Genomic DNA, 24,017 nt, shown 5'->3' with positions numbered 1-24,017 from the left:
ACGGGCAGGGACAAGCTGTGCCTCCATCGACATCGCGTGTGTTTGGGCCCCTCTCTCACTGACACCATCGCCCCTGCTGAGCTCCGGGAAGCCCACAGGCACGCAGCATCCCGCCGGGCACGGCTCAGCCCCTGCCGAGGCCGGGCTGGGGGTTGCTCGCAGGCGAAGCTCCAACAGGACAGCCACGAGGTGCCAGCTCACTTGTAAATGGCCACGTGGCACGGCAAGGGGGGATTTAAGTCACAAAAGATTTTTTCTTTTTTAGCTTGCCATCGCTGCTTTTATAACTGTCTCCGTTCGTCTCACGCGTTATCCTGACCTGGGGCTTCGCACGTGGCCAGTCTTGCCCGGCCTCTCCCCTGCAGCCTGGGCTCTTTTTTAAGCACACAGAGCAGAAGCCAGCGGGAACCAGCGGGAGAGCGAGGGCTGGTGTAGGGCCCTGACATGCACAAGGTGGGGGACTTGGCGCTGCCACCCCCTGAAAGCCCTTGGCCAGCTGACAGGCTCAAAGCAAAGTATTTCAAGCGAGCAGAGTCCCAGAGCAGAGACTGTGGAGACACGACCCGCAGAGCTGACCACCGAGCAATCAGTTTTACTTTATTTACTTATTAATGTTTGCAAAGCTCATGTAATTATTTACTTTATGAAAAAAAAATCAAGCAAACCTTATAAAGACAGAATTAAAAGAGGCATCAAACCAAGCGCTGGCACCAAGCCCGGTGCCGCTGGCACAGCTGCCCAGCAGAGCTGGTGCCGATCCCTGCGCCCTTGTCCCCATGCACCCGTCACCCCTCCGAGCAGGCCAGAGCATCGCCCCACAGCGCGGTCCCTACTGACGGCAGCCGCTCCAGGCAGGGGACCGGGCTCCGCCCAGGCACGTGCCAACGGCTGGGGCGGGCGAGTTGGTTCAAGCCGGGCTGCCTGGCAGCGGGGGCAGGACTGCGCCCTCTTCGCCCCAAGCCATCGAGCCCAGAAACTGTGGGTGCAGACGCAGGTTGGCAGGGCCAGCGCCGCCCAGCCAGGGCTCCATCCAGCTCCCGTCGCCCGCTGGGCACTGGGGAACCCCAGGCCTTGATTTCCCTGGCACTGTGGAACCCCGGGACTCGATTTTCCTGGTGTTGGGGAACCACAGGACTCAGTTCACCTGCCTTTCCCCGCGTCACTTCGCCCCCGCTCCAGATTTCACTCCAATTTACACCGTCTTTTCCAGCCTGGTGGCAGCAGCCACCCACACACCATGCTCCATTGCCCCTCGCTGCCATTGATCCCTGAGCCCAGGACTGTTCCCACCTCCAAGCATCAAACCACCAAGAGGTACAAACACTTTTCCACCAGTTGGGCAGAGAGGAAGCTCATGAAGTTCAACAAAGGCAAGTGTAGGGTCCTGCACCTAGAGGGGAATAACCCCATGCACCAATACAGGCTGGGGGTTGACCTGCTGGAAAGCAGCTCTGCAGAGATGGACCTGAGAGTTCTGCTGGACAACTAGTTCCCCATGAGCCAGCAATGTGCCCTTGTGGCCAAGGCCAATGGTATCCTGGGGTGCATTAGGAAGAGTGTGGCCAGCAGGCCAAGGGAGGTTATCCTGCCCCTCTACATGGCCTTGGTGAGGCCACACCTGGAGTACTGTGTCCAGTTCTGGGCCCCTCAGTTCAAGAAAGACAAGGAACTACTGGAGAGAGTCCAGTGACGGGCTACAAAGATGATCAGAGGACTGGAGCATCTGCCTTATGAGGAGAGGGTGAGGGAGCTGGGTCTGTTTAGTCTGGATAAGACTGAGGGGGGATCTTATCAACACTTACAAATACCTTAGAGGCGGGTGTCAAGAGGATGGGGCCAGACTCTTCTCTGTGGTGCCCAGCGACAGGACAAGGAGCCTGAGGTTGCCTGAGATGACCAGCCCTGCAGCGTGGAGCACGCAAGTTCAACGCCATTGACACTGGTCACCAGGTGGTATTTGCACACACGCCTGCAGGATGGCTGTGCTGGAGAGATGGCAAAATAAATAACGCTTAAGGCAGCAGGCACGCCATCCATCCAGCATCTGTGTGCTCAGGCAAACAGATCGATGGGGTAATGGAGCGTTGCCCTGTGCAAACAAGAAACCGCGAGATGCACCAAAAACCCCACAACCACCCAAGCCACTGAAACTAGGCAAGAAGAAAAGAAAAGCCAAAATAACCCCTCTGCAGCGTTGTGAACTATGCAGAGGTACCCAACAAAAAGCACTGGTGGTGTAGTAGGGTATTCCAAGGACAAACAGGAAAACAAGTTATAAGAGCTCATATTTTTTTATTAGAGCAATTCGTCTAGCTGAGGGGTCAGCTAAATATCCTCTAATATTTAATTTAATCATAATAACAAATCAAATAATCTAAAATAACAAACCAAATAGAGGAGCATGTAAGCTCCATGCCCTTGCAAAGCCTTAAGAAAAAGCTCCTGCAATTAATTTGTATGGACAAAAGATCCTTAAAGAAGCTGCAGAATTCAGCTTTCCCATACAAAAAAAGATCAGATCTGAAAAGCTTAACTGAACGTTTGTGATATTAGAGCCCTGAGCCACGCCCCGGGGAAGGAGCACGGATCTCCCTGTAAGGCTGCTGGGCTTGGGAGTTCAAAGCTGCACCTTTAGGAGTTCACCTTCCGTCCACTGATGCTTGCTGCAGGTAACAGCTGCTTAAAACCACACTTTCTTTAAATTCACTAGATGAACAGAAAAGGGCTGCCGGGGTGGCAGGAGGAGGAAGGAGGGACAGCGTAGGTGCACACACACACATACACACACTGCGTAAAGGCTTGGGAAGACAAAGCTATCACAGCCCCGAAGAGGCAGCAGCGCTGCGGCCATTCCGCAGCCGGCCCTGCAGCTGGTCCTTCCTCACGCTGAGGTTTACTGTGAGATGGCCGCCACGCCACAAACCGACTGCACAGGGGGTAAACCCTGCTCAGACTCTCCCTGGGCACCAGCTTGGGTGGACATGACACTCGGCATCACACCCAGGGCACCCCAGGACTTGCTGGGCAATGTCCTGCAGCATCTTCCTACATCTGGGACACAAACTTTGCGAGCACAGCCCACATCAGAACTAGAAATGAATAAGTAAGTATATAGTGTTACCTGCCTTTTACTAGCCCAGAAATCTTCTGCCTCCCACGCTGCTCCCCACCGAGCCCCGGGCATGCCGATGCAAGCTCAGTGAGTGGGAAGGTGCCAGCGCAGAAGCTGCCCCAGGGCAGCACCCTGGAACTGCTGCAGGGGCTGGGGAGCTGCTAAAGCAGAGGCTTGTCGAGACATTGTCTAACCGTGCAGAAGAGGAGGTGAGCACCTCTCCAGGCACCAGAGCAACAGTGACGTTAGGATTAGTCTGGAGAATTAGCACAGACTTCAACTGAAATGTTTTCATCTCAGGAAAGTCAACATCTGCAGCTTCACTGGTGGTCTCCTGTGCCACCCCCGAAGGGCCAGTTATGACCAGCTCCTCCTGGAAAGGCACACGCTGCTCCCTGTGGCAATGGCGGGCGATTATGTGAAGACCTCTCAGACCTGGGACAGCTGCTGGCCCCGCTGCGAGCCCACAGCTCCCCTCCGTGCCACAGGAGAACCCATCTACCACTGCACAGTGCACATGAGGTGACAATGTCCCCAACACTCTCATTCAAGCTCCAGCAGAGACCATCAGGCATCACTGACCCACCACGCGTCTGAGCTTACCAATGGCTTTTGGGTTTTGTTTTACTGCCAAAGGAAGGCGTCCTACTAAAACACAACACTACCAGCTTCTCCATGCTCAACAATGAAAGAGGTTGGCTGAAATCAAGCAGGGAATGAGAACGGAACTAACCATTTCTCATGTGGGAATAACAACCAGGCTGGCACTGGGATTATTTTCTTCCGTAAAGAGGAGGAACTACTAACCGATCACAGAGCTTTTGTGTTATAGATCCCCTGTCAAAGGAAAAATAAAGGGGGAGGGCAGATGCGCTTTTCTAGATAAAAGACTCATCATTAGAAATGAACATATAAAATTTAATAGCTTGGTTTAAAATACATTTTCAATTAAAAAACAGCAGGCAAAACCAAAAAAAAAAATCAGTTCCATAAAACATACATGACATTGCTGCTACTGTTATAAGACCCGTGTCCCAGAGTATCTTATAGTGGAAAACAATTGTCAGATTTAGTTCACATACTTCATTAAGCAGTAAAAAGAGATAACGTTCATGTCAATCCTACCCCTATGGAGACTCTAAATCTACTTCCCTGACCCTAGACTCAGTTTCTGTAATAAAACTTCCATTTTCAATAAAAATGTGTAAATATATATATGTATTCTATATATCAGGTTTAAAAAAAAAATTCCCTTGCCATAGTAACATGATTCCCTGTGACCAATGAAGGGAAGCCCAAGCAGCGGGTTGGTGTCGGCTGGGCATGAGTCCCGTGGCTGCTCTGCTCTGCAGGCGGTGGATTCCTGTACGGGTGGTGTGTGTTGGCCAAGTCTCCTCAGTGCTGGGCTGCAGGCCGGCTCCTCTCCTTCAGCTTCCAGCCCACGGGCTCCATCCACGTGCCCACAGTCACAGATGCACCCACGTGGAGTTTGCTTGACTCCAGCCGCAGAGCGAAGAGGGGAGCAGGCGGTGCCAGAGCACTGGCAAGCCTCAGTGGGGCCCATCAATGGAGGAGGAGGAGAAGGAGGGAAGGGGGGAATGGAGCGGTCCATGAACAAGCTCAGGATTGGTCTGAATGCAAATCCCAAAATACTAGATTTCGTGTAAATCATTACAAAAATAGGGTGGTGAGGGACTTCAAGTAGTCACCTAGTCTCAGCACCAAGGGAGAATCAAATATACCTGCGACAGTCCAGAGCTATGTCCACCCAGCCCGGCTCTAAAGACCTTCGAAGCCAACTCCACCGCCTCCCCGGGCAACCTGCTCTTCTCTGGAGGGAAAACCGCCTCGACACCTAACCCGAATTTCTGCAGTTTACACCCACTACTGCTAATTGCGCTTGTGGCAGACCGGGAGAACACCTCCACGTGTCTGGAGGCTGCTCCCCTCAACCTTCCCTTCTGAAGATGACCCTTCACCAGGCAACTCACCCAACCCTTCCTCCTCACAGCCGTAAGCTCTGCCTGGAAGGTCGGGTGGTCTGGCCTCTCTGGGACACGGGATGGGACCAGGCTCTGCTGGAAGGGCCGGGCTCAGCACAGGGCACAGCGCTCCAGCAGAGACCTCGGCGGTGCCAAGTAGAGCAAAAGGCAGGTCTCCTATTTCCTGCAGGCCATGATCCTGTTTATCCATTCAATGTGGCATTTGCCTCCCTCTTCCAAACAGCAGCATGACACAGCTGAACAACATTGGGTTACGATTCGTTAACCCTTAAATAGAATCGTTAACCATTAAGCAGAATCATATCCTATTTTTCCTGACTATTTCTCCAGCCTATCCAGACTGACCTTCACATCCTACGTGAGGCACATGCAGCTTTGTGCTGTCTGAAAACGTTATAAACCTCTCTTTCCTTATCCAGATCCCTAACAAAAGCACTGATGCTGGACCTGGTACTCACGCTCAGCTGCTCACCCTGTAATGCAGGTTTTTGCCTTAGAGCCAAGTGTTGCTGTTTAAACGTTCCTCTCTCGCTTCTAACCAAGAGGGTGCCTTTCCTTCATAAGCACACGCACACGATGAGTAAATACTGTACAACCTACTGCAGAGCAGTATTGTTTGGAGGCATTTGGGACTCCCAGCTGGGGCTGGGCTCAGGATGCCTGCTACCAGCTGCCCTGTTTGGTCTCTCCACCTCAGCAGTGGGTCGATGTGATGTGCATACACCAGGAACACTTAACCTGCTTGCAGCCCCTAGTCCCCACTGACGCCTGGCCTGCTGAGCTGGGATGCCACCTTCCTCCCTCAAAAGCCTTGCCTGTGCGCTTCCAGTTGTCGACACCCTGGGACCTTGCAAGCTGGCTGCAACCCATGGGTTCATCCAGCCTGAGCTGCTGTTGCGGGCAGCATCCAGCTGAGCCTGAAGTACACTGCTACACAGAAAAAATCCACCCTCCAGGAGACCTTCTTCCTGACCCTCAGAGGGAGATTTCAAGGAAACTGCATCTGCTCAGCTCCTCTTGGGGCCCAGCTCTCAGACCTGGCCCAAATTACCTCCCAGGGCAGCAGTACGCAGCCGTTCCAGGGCTCAAACTGGCAATTCATCAGAGAAGCCAGGACTGCCTTCGCCTTGCTGTGCAGGAGGGTTTACGAGAGAGCCGGTACCTTTTGCCTTCCACATAGGAAGATCCATTCTGAACAAGCAGGTCTCTCATGCCTCCTATGAACGTACAAACGTGTGCTCACCTTTGGTGCATGTTAAGGGTTTGTCCGTTTTTTAAATAGCTACGTTAAATATCTGTTTTCTCTGTATATGGCATCCTTTTAGATGGGCTTTGTTGCATATATTCATGGTATATACAGAACACCATATTTTATATATATTATATATCACTTGTATGTACACATTTACAAACCTTCAAAAATATATTGCACTTATATACAATATAGCTTCATCTGATGAGAGTTCACACAGTTACTAAGGCGAGTTCTTCATAAGCAAGGCAGTTTTACATTCCCCCCCACAAATGACACAAGTGATTTCAACAGTCTGCCCTGTTCAAGAGTAAACATTATAAAGACCTTTCTCCAACCTGCACACAATTCCTACTAGTATCCATTAGTAGTTTGGCAGCTCTACATAGCAGAAAACAGTCCAAAAAAAATGGTATTAGCTGATAACGGGCTCAAACATGGTTACTGAATAGATAAATAAGAGATCACCACTCTAAAAGGCCACCTTCCAGGAGTTTTCCCCTCCCGTATTTACTAGTGTTTTATACATGCTCTCTATTAAATCACCGATCTTTGCTCACTCATTTCAAGTGCAAATAACGTCATGAGCATTACAGTGTTCTTTGGAAAGAACAGAAACACAAATGTATTAAGCTAAAACACTGCTCTGCTCCCCAGAACAAGTCAACACCTGGCTTTCTTCTGGAGAAGGCGATTAGTGTTTTGCCCAACATCCTAAATTATGGGAAAATGTTCACTTGAGACCTCTGTTTAAAATCCACAGAGGATCCATGATCTCAGATCTCAGTGAGAGTGAGCTTGTAAGATCCTCCAATTTCTTCAATCTGCAACTGGAAGGTATCTTCGTTAGAATAGTGTTTCACAATATTATCGTCCATGTTGACCAGAATTCTGGAAAAAAACAAAATAAATCAGGGAAATTATTACAGTTCTAAATGCCAAAGACTGCAAATGCCTTCAAATCTCAGAGAGCCTGGACTGTCCAGAGGTAACGCAAGATCCCTGCTCGCCTGTCTCTGACCCATGGCTTCCTATAGCAGATCTAGCTGTCCTTACCCAAACCTGCCATCAAGGCCAGCAGCCTCACTTCTAGGATCTGAACAAAAGGGTTAACTCTGGCTCCTGGACCCGCGAGGGAGATCTCGGAACTGGCAGAAATCCTTCTAAAGCTGCAGACAGTGGGCAACCCTGGAGCTCTGAACTGGTTTGTTTGGCAGCTATAAACAATCAGCACAAAACCCCACAGAGCTTGCAGGGAAGAAACTACTGATGCCTGGCTGCTTTCAGTCCACGCCTGTGTGTTTGTGGGTGTATACACACATACATGTGAGTGTGCATGTGCGCACACACACACACACACAAAAAAACCTGTCCTTAGCGATGGTTTAGCTACCATCAATTCGAAACTTCTGCAGTTATTCTGCTGCGGTAATTCCTGCCATGAAAGCACAACCCTTGAAACTACATTCCAAAGGTGATTAAAGGACATATTTTTCTGGCCAGAGTGGTTTTGGGTGAGGAGTTAAGACACTGAAGTGACTTTAGAGAAAAAAAACAAGATATTTACTGAGAGATTAAAAGGAAAAAAAAAAGTGGACACGTTCAGGAACTCTACTATTTATGTTACAAAATAAAAGGACTGCGGAGCATGGCCTCTGTGAGGAACAGGTACTTCATAAGTAAAGTTCTCTTCAATTTAGCCCACAAAAAGACAACCAGGTTTAGTAACTGTAGCCAATCGCAGGCACAGGGAGTACAGTCAGCCACTGGAACAATTTAACAGGGGTTGAAGTAGGTTCTTTATCACTGGGAGTCTTCAAACAAACTGAACCCTTCTTCCTCTGACATGATCAACTCTGGTTCAAACAGCAATTAACTCAGAGAGGTCCCGTGACTTGTATTCACCCAGGAAGTCAGACTACATATTTCTGTAGGACCCTCCCAGTCTTCTCCTCTATGAATGACACTGGAATAGCATTAGTACATTGCGTGCACATGCACACATCCGCAAGTGGCATTTGCATATGTGCAGTGCATGGGGGAATCATAAAGCAGATTTGCCTACAGGGTTGGAAAAAGGGGTTCATATTCTCAGACAGTTGCTGCACAGGTACATACTCACCCTTTTTTACATTTTTTGAAGATTTTTCCTATTTTATCAAAAGGAACATCATACTTGTCAGATATCTAGAACAAAAGAAAGCAAGTGTCAGTGAAGCAAGGAGACTGCTGGCATTGTCTCATGCTTACTCTTTTACAGAAAGCAACAAAAAAGGTCTGCAGATGAAACCAACTGCTCTGTCCTATAAAGGCAATACTAAATCTTGAACTATAGCATAAGCCTAAGATGAGAACCCCTCCTCTGCAGTTTGCCAACTTCTGTGCAAAAAATGTAATCGTGTTCTAAACCTGGCCACTGACTTCTCATACAACAATGCCCTGCCCCCACACCAAAAAGTCCACGCATCAAAAAACCACCCCACACCCAGGTCCTCATCCTCTCTTGGCTCTCTGTTCTCTTAGCATATTAAAAACCATTTTTAAATTCAGTGTCAGAGGGATCAGGTGAAAACCAGTCATCACAGCGGCTGGTGCAGGAAGAAAATAACAACAGAGCAAAGACCTCTGCTGCTAAGGACACAAGCTGATCAGAAATGTCCCCCTTACCCAGCAGGGTGACCTCAGTGTGAAATCACAGCCACTAACCATGGCACTTCATTGTACAAACCTCCAGAAAGTCATGAGGTCAGTAGCCTAAGCCTGGTTAACTTTGGCAGATTGCTCTATCACACCGCCAGCGAGTACCAAACCAATACACCGTCTCAGGATGCAAAAGCACAGAGGGTTTCCTCCAAGCTACAGTTGTTTCCTTGCTTTAAGAACTCCAAGCAAAACAAAGGCGCAGCTTCACTACAGGAACCCAGGGTAAGAGAGGACTTCCTAGCCCTCACTCCCCCTCCTGCCAGCCTGCCTGTGCTGGCAAAGATCCACAGCCAGGAAGAGAGAGCTTCAGGTTACAGAACCGTCTCTGGGTCTCAAAGCTAATGGCAAGAGCTGGCTGTACAGCCCCAAAGCCTCCATCCTCTGAGCATTGACAAGGCATTAGTCACAGAAAGAGGCAGCCAGAAACGTCAGTTTTGAGCTCGCGCCAAACATTACACCATTCCTCGGAGTTAAGCTCTGTATTTCCTTTCCAGCACTGCAGCAGCAGGGGTAGTGGAACGCTATTTTGGAAGTCAAGTACCAGAGCGCAATTTCACGCACGTGTGCACAGATATATAAAAGTCTTCAAGCACACTCAGAAGCTGGGACTTGGAGCTCTTCATAAGCAGGTTATGAAAGGGGAGGGGAGGCCCCGAAACAAGGCTTTGAAAGACTGAAATAAACCCAAGCAACTGAACACATTCTGGAAATCACTCCATCTTCTAATTAAAATACCCTCTCTGATGTGAGGGACATCCACAGTGGGAGTCTGTTGACCATTTTTTGATGCAGCTAGGAAAAGCCCTACACAGCTGCTTCTGCAGCTTGGCCAAAGCAGAGCCTGCATAAGAAGCAAGGCTAGAAGGCTCTCTCTCCAGCAGTGCGTGTCATCTTGGGACTATCTCAGGTATCCAGTCATCAAACTTGACATACCTGGATTTTCAGGAAGGCTGAGAAACACCTTCTTACACCCAGACCCCACAGGTGTGGGGTAAGACACTTAAAAGGGAAGCTTCCTGAAGTCCCTCATAATAAATTAAAGCATTATTTACATTAATTGCCGTGTTATTGAAAGGAAATCAGCCTTACAGTTCTTATCCAGAAGAGCAGGAATATGTGGACACAAGCTGTGACAGAGAGTCTTGGCTCCTGTGATTGTCCAGTGCATAAGGACTAGATAACAAGGGACGACACTTGCTTTTTCTCAAACTGGAGGCAAGGACTATAAAACAGCCTTATTACTTACCGCTTCCATTAGACCTTTCAGAGACGGTGTCTTTAACATTAGTGCATCAAAGACTTCCTCTGACTCTTTTCGGACATACAGCAACACTGAAAAGCAGATCGGGAGAGAAGAATTTATTGCATAATTGCTCCTCAAAAACGATCTGTATATGATAGTGGCTAAATACGAAGTAATATACGTTGAGGGTCTCGTGAAGAGATACACATATGTACATTCAATATACATTGAAGACTGCATCAAAAACATGCATAGCTGGGTTAGCTCAAGACATACTTTTTGGATGCAGAAATACAGCATGCTCAAACATCTTTATTGTCAAAATACTTTTAATTTTTTCTCTATTTGCTATTTTCTCTATTATTTGGAAAACAAAAAGGTTACATTTGAAACACAGAAAGGTGGAACACAAAACACACAGCTTTGAGACTCTTGGGTATCCATATCTCATAAGTCATCTACCATAAGAGTTTGCACAATAAGATGATTTGACAGATGCTACCACAGCAGGTGAAGCCATCCTGGCCACCTCCTCATTTTTAAATAATTTATTTATACAGTCATCTGCTCCTCCTACGCTGTCTCATCTTTCTTCCTATCCCTTGCCACATTTCAGTAATACTCATACCACCCCAGCTGACACAAAATGCAGACTTCGTCTCCTGATAGGAGGGGAAAGAAAGAATAAGAAACCCATTTAGGTAAGCACCCCTAGCATTCTCAAGCTAGCAGAGAGTCACTGTATGTAACATCAGCCTCATTAAAAACTGCAGTAAGGCTGAGGAATAAGCCAGAAAGCTGGGACTTGAACAGCTTTGCTGTCTTTAATCCATCTTCTAATGACTAGGTATTGCAGCCTGAATTGTTTACAAGGGTTCATCAGCCACAGCTTTGACACACCTGCAACATGGAACAATTACTGGCATATCTAAATTGAATGAGATGAACTCAGGACAGCACAGCACCTTGATGGATTTCCTCTGCTAAGGGCAGGACTGTAGATTTAAAAAACAAAGGCAGCACACACACTCTCAGTTACAGCACAGGGCGGATGATACACCAGCCAAAGGAGAGAGAATCCCATGGGTCTCATTTCATGGCATACAGCAACAAGAAAAACCAAGAAGTCTAATTTGCTTTTATAAAATCCATCCCTCCTTACTATTTTATCCAGACTACAGAAGTGCAGCCCCACTCAGGTCAGACTTGCCAGACTTAACCTTTGCTGCATCACAAGTTTAATCTTACTCTTTTAATCCTTTAAGCTTTGTCATGGTCCTTCAACACACAACTATCATCAGGCAGGTAATCCCTTACACCATCTCCAAAGGGACTTCTTATCTCCTCCCAGAACATCACAGCAGCAGCCAATCCCCACATCAAATTGGAAAGGTTCACAACAGCACCATGAAAGATGCAACAATTTTATACCCAGAACGAGTTCTTGGCATTCATTGCTTAAAGTCCTAGAGAAGACTTCCCAAGTATTTTGTAGTGGATTACATGATGAATTCTCTCCCCTAATCCACCAAGGAGATTGGTAAAATGCTCACCTCTGAGCCTCTTTCCTTACAAGTTCAGAGCAAATTAGTGTCTGAGTTGGCAGAAAACCACAGAAATTCTGACACTGTAAAAGACTTGCGGAGCTGAACTACATTCTGATACACAAACTCTTTCTATTACTACTCAAAGCCAGAAAAATCAGGCTAAAGTATACTCCAGAATAAATTAAAACACCTCTTTAACCTCACATGCATCTTGCTGTCATGATGGACAAATACTCCAATAATTCAGTCTCTGAAAGAAGAAAATAATACCTCTTTTTGGTTCTTCTATTCTGGCCATCTTATTCGGAGTAGCAATAAAGTCCTCTTCACCTATATAGGCTCCTCTCTTCAGGTTGGAGCTGTCATTGACAGGGCAAAAAGTTAGCAGTGGCACAATCACAGGGACTTACCCCTCTGTCTGAGGGCAAGACTTCAGTATGCTGAAGTAGCACAGCTCTTACCTTTCACCCTCCAGTTCTTCTGAAGCAACGGGAAGGACCTTTTAAAACAAAGGGGAGATTTTCTTGGCATACACAGAAAAACACATGCTGAATTAGCTAGCTAGTGAGAACCTTATGCGGTACTCAGTCCTCTGAAAATGCTACAAAGGGCTCTGAACACCACAAAACAAAGTTGCACAAGGACAGACCCATTAGCTGGTGTGACACAGTCTTGTCAGCAATGCTCTCCCCACCCCTCTCAGTGCTATCTGTTAACAGTGACTTAGCAATAGCTTTGTTTGCGTTAAAGAGTCACTGGCACGGAACAACAATCCTGCTGTATGCGGCATGAGCAGAGGTCCCACAGCAGCAAGCTGAAGGAGTGGGAACCCTGAGCCCACAGCAGGAGCTGCAAGGGACAGGCAGATGGCTCACCCACCCAACTCGCTCGTGAGCGCACCAGTACAGGACATAGGGGAAACCAAGGCTGTCAAGTAGGGAGCCAGTCACGACTACACTACTAGAAGTAAGATGCTTTGGTCCAAGCAATAAACTTTGTCCGTCATTTCAATACACAACTAATACTTGTGCTTGGGGTTGTGAAAATTTTATCCAGAACTAGAATTCATTTTCTCTTATTATCTTTCAACCTTGTAACAAACAACACTTTGGCTCAATCTGCCAAACGCCAGTAAGCATCATCTTTACCTCTTTTCATAAAGAGAAATTAAAGGATCTCAAATGAGAAGAGACAGGAATATACAAGAGCTAATCAGCTTATCTGGACTGGCACAGTGTCTTCTGAGAGAGCTCAGCACTAGAGCCTTCACAGGAAAACGTGGAAAAGTCAGCCTTACAGATATAAGTTTATTCTCCACCCCTGCTAGGAGTAGTTTAGGCAACACTCTTAAAAAGTAAGGTTTTGGTTCTCTTAGAGCACGCCAGAACTCCCGGCACAGGCAAGCTGAAGATTTTGAAACTTGGTTGCACTCTAATTTTCTCCCTTCCAGTTTCCTGTCAGCTGGGACTTTCCAGGAATGCTGAGGCAGGGTGCTCTGGCAGCGGACCACAGAGCTGGCACGCTTGCCAGTTCCACAGAACGGCTTTTCACCCTGCAGCAGCAGGCTGGAGGAGCCTAAGGTCTACGGCAGCGCACCAGGAACCCAACGGACTTTACAACAGAAAACCAGTCTGCAGTTCATTCGATGAACTCTCGGCTGGAGGTGCTGTGGAAAACATACTTTCAGGTTCATGAAAACAGGAGTTCATAGGAAAATAGTTTAATCAGAAAACATCCCCAGTTAACTCCAGCCAATGCATCTAAGAGCAACATCTCTTGCTCACATGAGACTCAGCCTGTATTTGTTCACAGCATCAGTGCAGGTAAGTCTGGCATTTCATACGTATATACACACGCAGCATCCCAGGCTTTTTACAAATACATCCCATACCCTTCTCATCCCCCCATCCACGAGCTTTACTTACATGAGCACCACGCTGAAGATTTGCAAAGTGGACATCAGGGATGAAAAGGACCGGCTGAGTGTCTAGATCCATGAAGGGCTTGAAGATGGTGATGTCTGTACGTTTGTGTGAGGGAAGCATTGGCACTTTGACATCAGAAACTGCAGAGAGACCAAAGGTTGGAATACAAGATAGAGAAGACGCTGATGGGGCTGTAGCTTTCCTACATCATTTAAGGGGCACATATGCTGTTGAACAAGGGTAATCTGAAGTCAGGGTCAAAGGGAGAAGCTCCTGTGGTAGAAGAGTGTGAACCTGGGCTGTCAGATGAGGGCCTAGACCTGAAAAGACAGCTTGTTTCACAGAGGAGTAGAAGTTTGCTCTATTTCTCCAAGTTTGCTGCTTGACTTTGTTCAGATACTAAACTGGGCTGGAGAATGGTCTGGCCACTCACCCCAACAGAGGAACCTAGGTCTTCCATGTACCAAGCAAACCATCCAAACAGAGGGCAAAAGCTAGTCCAAGTCCCCCATTCTCTCTACCTGTTCCCTCAAAAGGTTGCTGGATTTCCCATACCAGGAAGGCAGAAAGAAGACAAAGACACAACCTACAACCCACGTGGTTCCAGTTGGGAGCCCCTCAAAGAGACAGCACCACAGAAGCACTATCACACTGTAGAGGTGATACAAATACCGTTTCTTGCAAGATGTGACATTTAGAGTTACATTTTGACTCCACACTTTAAAGTTTTACTTTTTTTTTTTCATCTCATTGTTCATCCTGGTCACCCCAAGCTGCCAGACCCCAGTTCATTCCCCATCAGGACCAGCACTGTCTCCCACAGAGCACTTCAGCTCTTATGACGCACCAGTTGACGTTACACAAGGCACCAAGTGGACAGATTTCACCCACAAAGACCCATTTGGGAGCGAGAGGCAGGAGGTGCCTCAAACTGCACTTCAGGCACATTCATATCAAACTGACCCCACCTGAAGTCTTCCACTCATTTTACCAAGTGGAAACATTTTGATTTTGGGTCAAACCAACTGCAAGCAAAACACTTCACTTCTCACATCCCCAGTGCAAAGTATACTACTTTATTTTTTGCTTGGAAAACTTTTTTTTTTCCTAAAGATTGCTTAATGCCTGTAAAAATAACTTTGTCCAGAAGTCACAAACTATTTCTGCTGTTGATGAGTCCATGCGCACGTGGCATTTGTGATCCTGGAGGTGGGTGTTACAGCTTATGGCTTAAAGCAATCAAAAACTTCCCACACAAGAACTAAACAGCAACGGATTGTACTTTCCAGGAAAATAAAGGTCACATCAGGCTAATCCCAAGCCTAGGAAATTCACCCTGGAAAGCAGCTTTTGTAAATTTGTAAGATCCTGGAAATCAGTATTGAAACTGTTTGCGCTTTCCAGCCATTATACAACGTGCTGCATGCAGTAATCTTTGGGGAGCCGCTGGGGCTGCTACGTTTATGAAACGCTAACAGTGTGATAAACCTACCTTTCATGATGTGCTTTGGGAAAAACCCAAAAACCCAGCCCTTTCTGCAACTGCCCTTGAGCAAACGGGTTCCCTCATGACATTATCTTCTTCTGAAGCTGCTCCAGCAGCCTGTACCTGCTGCGTCAGGAAAATCCTGCCCAGCAAGCCGTGAGGTACATGCTTGTTGAACCAGTTGGACTGTTAATAGCACGGCTCTGACAAGCACACCGAGCAGAGCAAGGGAGAGCATGCTTCTGCCCCGTGCACAGGAAGAACAGGGAGACACATTTTCCTCTAAGCAGCTCTGCTGGTGAATAGTCATCCAAACACAGGATCTGTTGCAGTCATCTGCAGCAGTCAAAGGAAATATGCACAGCAGGAAGAAGCTCCACAGCCCTTATATACTACAAGCACTGAGGCCTTCACATGCACAGAAACAACTTCTATTGAAATTACTTAGTAAGGATCACTTTGCTCCAGAAGAGTGAGCGTAGGGCTGGGAGGCTGGAGGCTCAGTCCCAAGGCTGCCACCACCTTGCTGCACAGTTGTAAACACATTTTTAACATAAGTTAGAGATTAAGTTTAGGATCAAGCTGGAAATATTTGGAACAGCTCCAGTTCTCGCTGCCACCTGTAGAGCGGGGGCTCCAGCAGTGCCCAGAAATCACACCCTCACCCTACCATTTCAGTCCCTAAAAACCACACCTCGCTGAATGCACAGCAGGAGCCTGTCTCAGACAGGAAGAACTATGTAGAAGTAAAGTCCTAAGTGACTCAGCGTGTTGCAAAACACAATTAATGACTCCATAAGCAACTGCGTAAAATAAACACTATTCCATAGAGGATTAAAAATTGACTTAGGAGAGTTCTACTACACAAGTTATTTGTAACCCAAATAAGATCTAATATTTAAAACACTGATGGAATAATTTCTACTTACAGGCATTCAACTGAGAGCTGGGGTCAGTGCACTTGCCTTTTCTTTTGCTTTGCTTTCGCTCTTCATCCCTGATCTTCCTCTCTGCTCCCTGCCAGACAAGAGATTAAGGGAAGGGGGAGAGAGAAAAGGTCTTTTTAGTTTTTTGGGTTTTTTCAGTTGCAGAGGCAGGAACACCAGATTCTTCTAGAGCTGTGTTTGTGGAGGTCAGCTCCACGGTACCCAAGCTGCAGGCTCGCCACAGTGTGCCAACTTTGAGATCTGTTTACTTTTGAGTCCTGTCACCTAATGAAATCCAACAATCACAACCAAGATGCAACCACTTGCTTTTCTTTCAAGTCAGACAGGGATACGATGACAAAAGATACCCATAGCTATAACGACTGTATAAAGTGAGATAAAATATATGTGAAGTGCTTAAAACAAAAACTTGCAAGTTCTCTCCATTTAAGAGTTCACTAATTCATCATTAAATCCTGATCTATAAAAGTCACGCCACACTTGGATCACCAAGCGCAAGACACTTGCCCCCACGTTGCGCATAGCCAGCAGCAGTTATACCAGCCACTGCCGATCTCAAGCTGAAGACATGCATCATTTTAAGGCAGGCATTACTACTTCTCTTTTCATCAGGGCCAGGCTGTGGTGAAATCCACAGATACCTAACTGGGTTCACACCTACACAGTTCCTGGCCCTCCAAACCAAGGAGCAGTGGGGATAGAGCTATATTTTCTGCAAGGTGCAGGCAGCTGTGATGGAGAGAGAGAAGGAAGGAAGAGGGTTTGTATTGGAGTTGTGTTCATTCTCCAGCTCTACCCAGACCTCCCACATGGCTGTGGGTTAAGGCAGGGATGTCACGTTGCTGGTTGCATGAGGCGGTAAGCCCACAGTAGATCCTCAACACTCAATCCTGGTGCTACCACCAGATCACTGCCCAAACTGGTATACACAAGCTCTGTCTCCCAACACCCTCCTCCAAAGAAGGGTAAAAGGTACCAGCTATCTGACCACAGGAAGCCATTATTTCTCATTCACACCCCTGCAAAGCTGCCAAAACACACCAGCATCCTTGCACGGTGCTGGGGGAAGAGTAGATTAGCTATGGCAAAGGAGATGTCAAAAGGCACATGGGAATGGGGTAGGAAACAGTGTCTAATGGTGCACAGCAAGGGAGAAGGGCAACAGCCCTCCTAACCTCCCAGTAAATCAATATGCTATAGGTGACAGGATGCCTATGCCTGCTAGCTAGCAGTGGGCACATCTGCACTAGTAATAAAAAGGAAAAATAATGTAGATGTGCACTAACGTATATCACTTTTTCTCCCACCTACCAGCAGGGGCACAAGCAGCTTCAGGCAGCTGCTGTGAAAAGGAGAAAAATTTACTAATGAAGACACAGGCGTTGCCAGCTTTGCTTGACTCCATAAAGCTGATACAGCCCACTACAGCAAAGACATCCCACCTAAACCTCAGCACAGCTGGACCCACACCCCTCTGCGATTTCCCTTACCAGAACAGTCACAACATCTCAGCTTGACAGCAGAAAGATCAGATTTGGCTCCAGCCCCGTTTTTTACCTTTCACATGGAAATAGTAAAAGTTCTGCTACTCAAACACTGTGCTACAGAACAGCAACTGCTTCCTCGTGGAGAACGTGCTAATCCATCAAGAGCACATATTTTGAGAAAACCTCTGCTCTCCCATACCTACAGCCAGAGTCCTGCTTGAAAGTCAACTTGTTCCAGGCGACAAGGGCCCAGGTAAACACATTTCAAATCCCACATAAAAAGAAATAAAGTTGTGTCTTGATAAGAGGCTTTTCTGCCTTGCCAGCAGAGCTCAGTGACAGCCAGGATCAGATGCTTTTGAAGAAAAGATGCTGGCAATCCTGTATTGCACAATTATGGAACAAATAATTTTGTAAGAAAGAGGTTTTCCCAACTTCATCACCTAGAGAAGAGCCTCCAGTCTGAAAAGCAAGATTTCACACTCTTGGCTATGTGTTAAAGGCTGCAGCATTTTATTTTATTGTTGTTCTTTCCCTCAAAGTCTTCAGTAATGGACTCTTGGGCTGAGAAAGGGAAGCGGCATTTTGGGGAGAGCTGCCATCCCTCACCACAGAGAAATGTGATGTATTTGACAAGCAACAGAGATGCAGGGAGAGGATGTGATGCTGAGTCACGACACCCTGGGATTGGGCCTCTTCATGACACCACAGGACTCCCCATGTCCACGCACGGGCTGCGCCAGTCAGGTGTGCTCTGAAGACAAAGGGCTGCTCCCTGCCCCTTCTCTGCACGCCCTCTCGTGCTGGGTGCAGCTCTGGTGCACAGCCCATGAGCTGTTCAAGCTTTTCCTCTGCCCTGTGGCCCCAGCGGCTGAGCTGCCAGGGGATACTGATGGACAAAAAATTGGACACAAGAAAGCAGTGTGCGCTTGCAGCCCAGAAAGCCAACTGTGTCCTGGGTTGCATCAAAAGAAGCGTGGCCAGCAGGTCGAGGGAGGTGATTCTTCCCCTCTACTCCACTCTTGTGAGGCTCCACCTGCAGTACTGCATCCAGCTCTGGGATCCCCAGCACAAGAAAGACATGGAGCTGTTGAAGTAAGTCCAGAGGAGGGCCACAAAGATGATCAGAGGGCTGGAGCACCTCTCCTGTGAAGACAGGCTGAGTTGGGGTTGTTCAGCCTGGAGAAGAGAAGGCTCCAGGAAGACCTTATCGCAGCCTTTCAGTACTTAAAGGGGGCCTGTAAAAAAGATGGGGACAGACTTTTTACCAGCTCCTGTAGTAACAGGACAAGGGGTAACAGTTTTAAACTGAAAGAGGGTAGGTTTAAATTAGACATAAGGAAGAAGGTTTTTGGTTTTTTTTTTTATGATGAGGGTGGTGAGACACTGGAACAAGTTACCCAGAGAGCTGGTAGATGCTCCGTCTCTGGAAACGTTCAAGGCCAGGTTGGATGGGGCTCTGAGCAACCTCATCTAGTTGAAGATGTCCCTGCTCATTGCAGGGGGATTGAACTAGATGACCTTTAAAAGGTCCTTTCCAGCCCAAACCATTTTATGATTCTGTGATTATGCAACAGAAGGAACAGTCTCTGTGTTGCTGCCCATCCACATCAGCGATGCCTCCACCTGCCTCGCATCATCTCTCTCCTTCCAACAGCATCTCACTCGCTTGTTCTTACCATCCCATAAAAACCTGCCCACAGTACTGCCCACCACTACAAGAGTAACAGCAGGTCCCAGAGGACAACACTAGCTATTGCCTGTGAAATCCTGTATTTAATCTTCCCATGTGGGTGCTTAGCTGAGGCACTATTTACAGCAGAGAAGGTGGTCTTCCTCTGGGACAGGTCACCCCAATCCATGCACAGCCCAAAAATTGCTGGGCCAAGCCTGAATGAAGCTTGTGCTGTAACATGCTATGGGATGACACTGTTATGCCCATAATGCTTTACTCAGGTCTTGAATCCACATAGAATTAGATGAAAACCAAGTGTCCTGGGCACGTGTGGACTCCCTCTCCACAGAGGGCATGTGAAGGGGAAGACAGAAACACATGAAGAAACTTGGTCTTGAGAGGCAGCAGCCAAAAGCTAGAAATAAGCATCAGCAGCTTTCCCTTCCACCCCAAGCATTGTAACCCTCCTCCGTCACTCCTTTCCCGTGCAAAGGCCACCACACAACACTAACTAAGCTGTTTGACCTTTCACAGGATATCTATCACTTTGTACACAGAAAAAAAAAGAGACAGCAGAGGACTGCCATGCCAGTGTCTGAGTTCAAAGTCAGTTCAGGCATGCAATGCAAGCTCAGCCTTAACAGACAAAGGAATAGAAGGGACCTACACAGAGCTGTCCCTGTTAGGTGGCCACAGCATCATGATTTTGTGCTAGTTTTTTTCCAACAGACCTCCACAATATAGACTTGGCTCTCCACAAAGAAAACACGGATAATAGCACTTCTAGAGGTAAGAGCGGCCACACGAGGACCAACACATGAAGGACTGCAATACATGTGGATTCTATAGTAACGATGGTCCTGTAAACATTCAAGACCAGCTGACTGACTACCTAAGATTCAAAGCATGGCAGAAAACAGGTGCTCTTTCTGAAATGCCAATGCTCTTACAGAAGCCTGTGGAAGGTGGCCAGCCTTGGGGTCTATGAGTGTATTGGGTTTGCCTGGCAAGGTTTTGGTAGCAGTTGGGCTACAGGGGTGGCTTCCACAAGAAGACGCCAGAAGCTTCCCTTGTGTCTGACAGAGCCAATGCCAGCCAGCTCCAAGACAGACCCACCGCTGGCCAAGGTCAAGCCCATCAGCAATGGTCATAGCGCCTCTGTGATAACATAGTTGTTAAGAAGGGGAAAAAAATCACTGTGCAAGAGCAACTGGGAGAGAGGAGTGAGAATGTGAAAGAAACAACCCTGCAGACACCAAGGTCAGTGAAGGAGGGGGAGGAGGTGCTCCAGGCGCCGGAGCAGAGATTCCCCAGGTGGTGAAGACCATGGTGAGGCAGGCTGTGCCCCTGCAGCCCATGGAGGGTAATGGTGAGCAGATATCCACCTGCAGCCCATGGAGGACCCCATGCCGGAGCAGGTGGATGCCCAAAAGAGGCTGTGAAACCCATGGGAAGCCCACGATGGAGTAGGCTCCTGGCAGGACCTGTGGACCCATGGAAAGAGGAACCCATGCTGGAGCAGGTTTGCTGGCAGGACTTGTGACCTCATGGGGGACACACGCTGGAGCAGTCTGTTCCTGAAGGACTGCACCCCATGGAAGGGACCCACACTGGAGCACTTTCTGAAGAACTGCAGCCTGTGGGAAGGACTCATGTTGGAGAAGTTCATGGAGGACTGTCTCCTGTGGGAGGGACCCCACACTGGAGCAGGGGAAGAGTGTGAGGAGTCCTCCCGCTGAGAAGGAAGGAGTGGCAGAGACAACGTGTGATGAACTGACCACAACCCCCATTCCCCATCTCCCTGCGCTGCTGGGGGGAAGGAGGCAGAGAAATCGGGAGTCAAGTTGAGCCCAGGAAGAAGGGAGGGGTGGGGGGAAAGTGTTTTAAAATCTAGTTTTATTTCTCATTATCCTACTCCGATTTTGATTTGCAATAAACTAAATTAATTTCCCCAAGTTGAGTCTGTTTTGCCCGTGACAGTCATTGGTGAGTGATCTCTCCCTGCCCTTATTTCAACCCTCGAGACTTTCATTGTATTTTCTCTCCCCTGTCCAGCTGAGGGGGGGAGTGATAGAGCAGCTTTGGTGGGCACCTGGCGTCCAGCCAAGTTCAACCCACCGCAATGAGTCAGTACCTGCAGCTGTAAGAACACAGGTCTGCTCACAGGAGCACTTGCCTAGCACCTCAAACAAGCATTTGAGCCCAGAGTTTGATTCAATGCAGTGACAAACTATTCAGCTTGCTGGCCTCTGTCCACAGCTCTCATTGCCTTACCCAGACCAGGTCTGAAAGGCAGCAAACTTCAACGCCATTTCTATAAACGCAAACTGCAGCATCTTCAGGCACCAACCTCACATTAGCTGCATGTTCATAGAACGAACAACAGTCAGATTAAATACAGAAAAGTAATCTTTTCTCCTTCCCGCCCTCCCCTTTTAATTAAGGTACAATTTGCAAAGTATCTGGAGGAACAAAGCAGGAGAAAACATCAAAATCCCAAAGGAAAAAAAAAAGATAAACTGGCATTACCATGCTACTAGATTTGCTGACATTTATGGTATAGACTCAAATGGTTTCCTTTAAGCCATGTACTGACTACACACCTGCCCTTTTATTAATCGATTTGTCTTATTAGCAGTGGCACAAGCTTGTCAGTAATTTTAGGACAGTGTCAGTAATCAACTGGACAACTTATGAGTAAAAGATCCCGCCCTTCCCTGCAGCAAGTCTGTACTCACTGGTATTGTAGAGAATCCAGGCTGATAACACACAAGGCTCCCAGATAACAAAAGAACTTTAGATGACACACTTGCCTCAGACTCATTTTAGAGAAGGAAAAGAAAAAAAGGAAAAAAAAAGGGACCTGAATAAAGCCCATGAGACCCAAGCCTCTTCAGCTTACTGGCAAGTCTTTAAGATAGCTCTGGAGAGCATTCGTTAACTCCCTGGTAAATCCTTTGCAGAAATCATCACAACAGGAGCCATCTCAGGATGCGCTTGAAGGACGATGACTAGGTAGCTTTACACTGGTAGGCAGCTTCTCCCAACCATGCAGGAAAGCACAGGGGTCTATTTAGAAGCATATAGATGGACAATAAAACGTGGCAGGATGGGTCAGTGGGATGCTACAGCAGACGCTGACTGTAGAGGGCTCCATATATTTTGGGGGGTAAATGGAGGCAGAGCAATGGCACAGGAGATTCATCTTTGCGACAGCGTCCTGATGGATGACAAGGTAAGACCACACAGCATGTGACCGGTGCAAAGCTAGCACAGGACTCAAGAGTGGGGGTCACGAGCCCATCTCAGACCTGCAGCTGCACAGAGAGGTATTTCACACGTCACTCACAAAGAGTCCATGCTATGAAGACAGAGCCCGGATGCAAAGAACGAGAGGCCCTAATCAAGTCGGATGCCAGCAAAATAGGAAGTCGGTGTGGTTCACGGCAATCAAAAGAAGGACTGGGGAAGTCCAGGCAGCATACATCGCAGCCTAGAAAGATCTTGATCACTCTGGAAATAGCAACATTGCACATTACTTGCTCTGGTCCTTCAAAAGACTATTCAGGCATGAACAGGTTACAAAGATTGGGAAATGTCCTTTCTTCGCAAACTCAGTTAAGCTTTTACAACTGCTCTCAGCTCAGTTCCTGCTGTGTTTCTTTCACAGCTTCTGGTGAACAGTGGCTTTGGGAAAGGTGTTAATTCTCTGTGTGCTAAATGCATTAGGCAGAGCAGTCAAATTACAGCACCCATCCAGCGTGTAAATGGGCTTCCTTACACTGTTGTGTCTCATAGCAGCACAATGAAAACAGCATTTTCTGTTCACAAGATATGCAAGTTGTTGGGTTTTTTTTTTTAATAACAAATGCAGTAAGAACGCATGAAGAAATTTAAAAAGACCAACACAACATAGCTTGGGCAAAAAGACAAGCCTGCACTTGCTCCAATCAATTGCAATGATTTCTCCTACTGAAGGCACCCTGCAGGACTTTCCAGTGTCTGGAGTCTTCTGCCACTGACTGACCTTTCTCCAAAGTCAATGCTCAGGAACACTTCTCAGCACTCCAGCATTTTGAGAGCAGCAAATTTATCTGAGGGCATCATAACATCTATGAGCCAAGTAGAAGGGGTTGAAATTTTTTCCTTGCAAAGGTTGAACATAGATGGGAGTTTTCAGTGAGCCAAAATAGCAAGTGGCAGAATTAGGAAGGAAAAAAAAAAAAAAAAAAAAGAGAAATAAAACTGCTAAGCTGTGGAACAGCCTTTCCCAAAGGGCACGTTGACCCAACCTTACCTTGTCACAAAAGACTTTAATCTGGCAGTAGGCTCTGTGGACAGGTTTGTTACTCCTGTTATTGTAGCTGTAGGTGTCGATCTGAAGATTCAGGGGCAGGCCTTTAACTCCCTTCTGAGAGGAGAAATCTGTGCTGAGGCAGTTGACAGAAATGAAAACCTGCAGAAGAGGAAAGCAGCACCTGTCAGTAGTGACACACAGACTCCTGGCTGGCCGCTGAGCAAGGGACTACTCGGGGAGTGCTGAGATCTAAATGCTGGTCCCTGCCACTACAAGCAGGACCTTCTTTCTTCTGAGAGATCAGGCAAAATCCTCAAGCAGCAGTATGACATTCTTAATT

The 24,017-nt window shown here is 47.5% G+C and overlaps 1 protein-coding gene across 1 annotated transcript in view; it reads right to left on the bottom strand.

The window, feature by feature from the left end:
* Positions 1-7,143: 7,143 nt before the first annotated feature.
* GRHL1 (grainyhead like transcription factor 1) overlaps positions 7,144-24,017 on the bottom strand; it is a 41,328-nt gene continuing 24,454 nt past the window's right edge. The window contains exons 9-16 of the mRNA XM_068406982.1: positions 23,678-23,836; positions 16,237-16,288; positions 13,786-13,925; positions 12,322-12,359; positions 12,131-12,219; positions 10,317-10,402; positions 8,490-8,554; positions 7,144-7,258 (exon numbers count right to left, since the gene is read on the bottom strand). Of these exons, the coding sequence (XP_068263083.1) occupies positions 7,144-7,258; positions 8,490-8,554; positions 10,317-10,402; positions 12,131-12,219; positions 12,322-12,359; positions 13,786-13,925; positions 16,237-16,288; positions 23,678-23,836 (744 nt within the window). The remainder of the gene's footprint in view (positions 7,259-8,489; positions 8,555-10,316; positions 10,403-12,130; positions 12,220-12,321; positions 12,360-13,785; positions 13,926-16,236; positions 16,289-23,677; positions 23,837-24,017) is intronic.

This window comes from Nyctibius grandis, chromosome 1, assembly GCF_013368605.1.
Source record: "Nyctibius grandis isolate bNycGra1 chromosome 1, bNycGra1.pri, whole genome shotgun sequence".
NCBI lineage: Eukaryota > Metazoa > Chordata > Aves > Nyctibiiformes > Nyctibiidae > Nyctibius > Nyctibius grandis.
The sequence above is the reverse complement of the archived record's forward strand: the minus strand, read 5'-3'. Positions and strand labels throughout refer to the sequence as shown.